The 735-nt window shown below is 56.9% G+C and overlaps 1 protein-coding gene across 1 annotated transcript in view; it reads right to left on the bottom strand.

Annotated features, from left to right (window-relative positions):
* Window positions 1-735, bottom strand: part of CNTN2 (contactin 2) — a 14,229-nt gene that overhangs the window by 12,972 nt on the left and 522 nt on the right. The window contains 2 exon segments of the mRNA XM_031065155.1: window positions 1-16; window positions 276-451. The exon segment at window positions 1-16 is cut by the window's left edge and continues 80 nt beyond it. Of these exon segments, the coding sequence (XP_030921015.1) occupies window positions 1-16; window positions 276-451 (192 nt within the window).

The raw sequence follows: 735 nt of genomic DNA, 5'->3' as shown, positions 1-735 counted from the left end.
GAGAATTCCTGCAAAACAGAAAAGGCAGAATGAAACCCAGACAGGAAAATACAGCCGGAGGAACCTCTGAGATCTCTCTGCCCCTCCTCGGGTGGGAGATCCAAAAATATCATTGGCTTTCTCCATAAATCTCCAAATTCCTACGGAAGTGCCAGGAGATTTCTCCATGGGATGATCTGCTGGAGAGATTCTCTCCAGCCTTTTCCCAGGCAGGCTCCGTTTAAGCCCAGCCTAACTGGGGTTGTGTTTAATTTACCTGGCGGTGCCAAACTTACAGCCAAAGCGGAGCGAGGCCTCCCTGCTCACCACGGTGCCCCTGGAATTGGATGCCACGCACTGGTAGGAGCCGGAATCCTTGGCCTTCACGGGGTTGCTGATCACCAAATCCCCGGCCACCAGCCTGTAGCGGGAATCCGGCTCCAGCTTCAGCTCCGTGCCGTTCATCTTCCACCTGCCGGAAAAAACAGGGCAGGGACGGGGATAAATGCCCACAGCCACATTCATGGGGCTGGGCCCGGTGGATTCCCAGCTGGAGGTGGATTTGGATCTGAGCCGTGCCCTGGGAGGCGTGGAACATCTCAGAATTGTGGGATCACTGAGGCTGGAAAATCCTTCTGGGATCATCGAGTCCCAGCTGTGCCCGATCCCCACCCTGAGCACTCAGTGCCACCTCCAGGTGCCACCAACAGGGATGGGCGCTCCAAACCCCCATGGGCAGCCCCTTCCAGCCCTTTC

The sequence above is a fragment of the Geospiza fortis genome, unplaced genomic scaffold, assembly GCF_000277835.1.
Source record: "Geospiza fortis unplaced genomic scaffold, GeoFor_1.0 scaffold184, whole genome shotgun sequence".
Lineage (NCBI taxonomy): Eukaryota > Metazoa > Chordata > Aves > Passeriformes > Thraupidae > Geospiza > Geospiza fortis.
This window is presented reverse-complemented; position numbering and strand designations above follow the sequence as displayed.